Source organism: Octopus bimaculoides, chromosome 9 (assembly GCF_001194135.2).
Source record: "Octopus bimaculoides isolate UCB-OBI-ISO-001 chromosome 9, ASM119413v2, whole genome shotgun sequence".
NCBI classification, from domain to species: domain Eukaryota; kingdom Metazoa; phylum Mollusca; class Cephalopoda; order Octopoda; family Octopodidae; genus Octopus; species Octopus bimaculoides.
The window spans coordinates 72,608,699-72,610,639 of NC_068989.1; the positions used below are offsets into that span (position 1 = coordinate 72,608,699).

Genomic DNA, 1,941 nt, shown 5'->3' on the forward strand with positions numbered 1-1,941 from the left:
TTTTTTTTTTTTTTTTTTTTTTTTTTTTTTAGTGCGTGTGTTTTTATTGGCTAAACTGGCAACATGACCATCCCCAAGTACAACAACATCTGTTTCAACACACGATTTCACATAAAAAATCTTGCAAAACAAATATATATATATATATATATGCATCTATATGTGTGTGTGTGTGTCTTTCTGCCTGTGTTTTTGTTGACAACCGATAGAATAACTACTAGGCTTAAAAAATAAGTTCTGGGGTCGATTTTTTCCGACTTAAACTATTCAAGGCAGTGCTCCATCAAAGCTGCAGTCAAACGACTAAAACAAGTAAAAGAATAATTATGATTCTTTCGAGAGAAATCGGACTGAGCTTGATAAATTCTTTGTTTGTTTATTAATTATTGTTTTTACTTAATAGCCCTGAGATTCCAATTCTCGCTCACTCCACCTGAACAAGACACCGGTCCGTCGCAGGGTTAACTTCCTAACTATTGCTGGAATACATTTTCCAGCTGAGTGACCCAAAGCAATATGATTTGATGTGTTTTGCTCAAAAACACAACACACGGCCCGGTACAGGAATCGACAGCATAATCTTGTGATCGTGAGTGCAACACCCTAAGCACTGGGCCATCTACCGCCACAGTTCATGAACAGAGACGAAATCTTACAGGGCTAACTTTCTGGGTGAATAGGCCCAATAATTAGTTCAGGGTCTGATGAGGTTCGACCGAACCAGAGGAGTGAGAAGTGAGGAAATAAGCAGGATGAAAGTGGTAGAAAAATCGAATTTAATTTGATAAATTTGAACGTATCTTTTAATTGAATGTTTTTGTTGTTTTTTATTTTATTTTAGGATGTGGTGCTGAACCAACTGACATCCTCTTCTTACTAGATAGCTCCGGCAGCGTGAGAATTGCCCATTTTAGAGAAGCTTTAAAGTTCGTCAGCCAGTTTGTGGCTGATTCAATCGTCGGATCTCATAGCCTTCAGGTTGGTGTCATAACGTTCTCAACAAAAGTCAGGAACCAAATTCCATTGAACAAATTCAGCGACAAAGATGCTTTGATAAAAGCAATCAAAGCTGTGAAGTACGACCATGGTTTGACCTTGACTGCCAAAGGGCTTCATTTCGTCAGAACAGAAGGATTTAGTGCTAAAAATGGAGGGAGACCAAACGCTACACAGATCTTGGTGGTTCTGACCGACGGAAACTCCAATCAGGCTTTCCAGACCGTTCGAGAATCCAAACTTATACACTTGACACATATTAAGATATTTTCCATTGGAGTAGGAACCCATATTTCTAGGAAAGAGTTAGAGATGATTTCTTCTGACAAAAAGAAGAACGTTTTCATGGTGAAAGATTACGACGCTTTGAAAACCATAGAAGCTCAATTAAAGAATACAATTTGTGCCACTACACCTCCACCACCAGGTAATTAAAACTACTTAATTAACTTCTGTGCATTTATCCGTTTATCTATCCATTTTATTCCTTGATATCAAGAGAGAAAAATGATCATAAGATTATAAGACGCGGTTGATATACAAGTGTTTTACAAACATGACTACTCTTCCTTACACTTCTTTGGTGTCCTTTTACCATTCATACACACACAGACGTACCCATCACACACACACACACATACACACACACACACACACACACACACACACAAGCCAGTCGTCTAAGTGTCCATTAGTCAGGAAAAAACACACTTGTATATTTGTTAACAGAGTGGGTATAGTATCCGGAGTGTACAGTATTATATATCCATTACAGCTGATCGGCTCTGGTGAGCGCAGGGTTGCATAATCGGATTGTCACCTAACACTCCACTGAATTCCTTTGGATGGAAATTCGTAAATTACCAGGCTAATAACCTTCCCGGAAGATGGGGACAATGAGTGGTAGCCAGAATAAATAGCATAGCAGCATTTATGAGCGCATTC

At 38.7% G+C, this 1,941-nt stretch overlaps 1 protein-coding gene across 1 annotated transcript in view; it reads left to right on the top strand.

The window, feature by feature from the left end:
• The window catches only part of LOC106880508 (cartilage matrix protein), a 15,361-nt gene that overhangs the window by 8,975 nt on the left and 4,445 nt on the right, over positions 1 to 1,941 (top strand). The window contains exon 4 of the mRNA XM_014930487.2: positions 842 to 1,423. Coding sequence (XP_014785973.1) covers positions 842 to 1,423 — 582 coding nt within the window. The remainder of the gene's footprint in view (positions 1 to 841; positions 1,424 to 1,941) is intronic.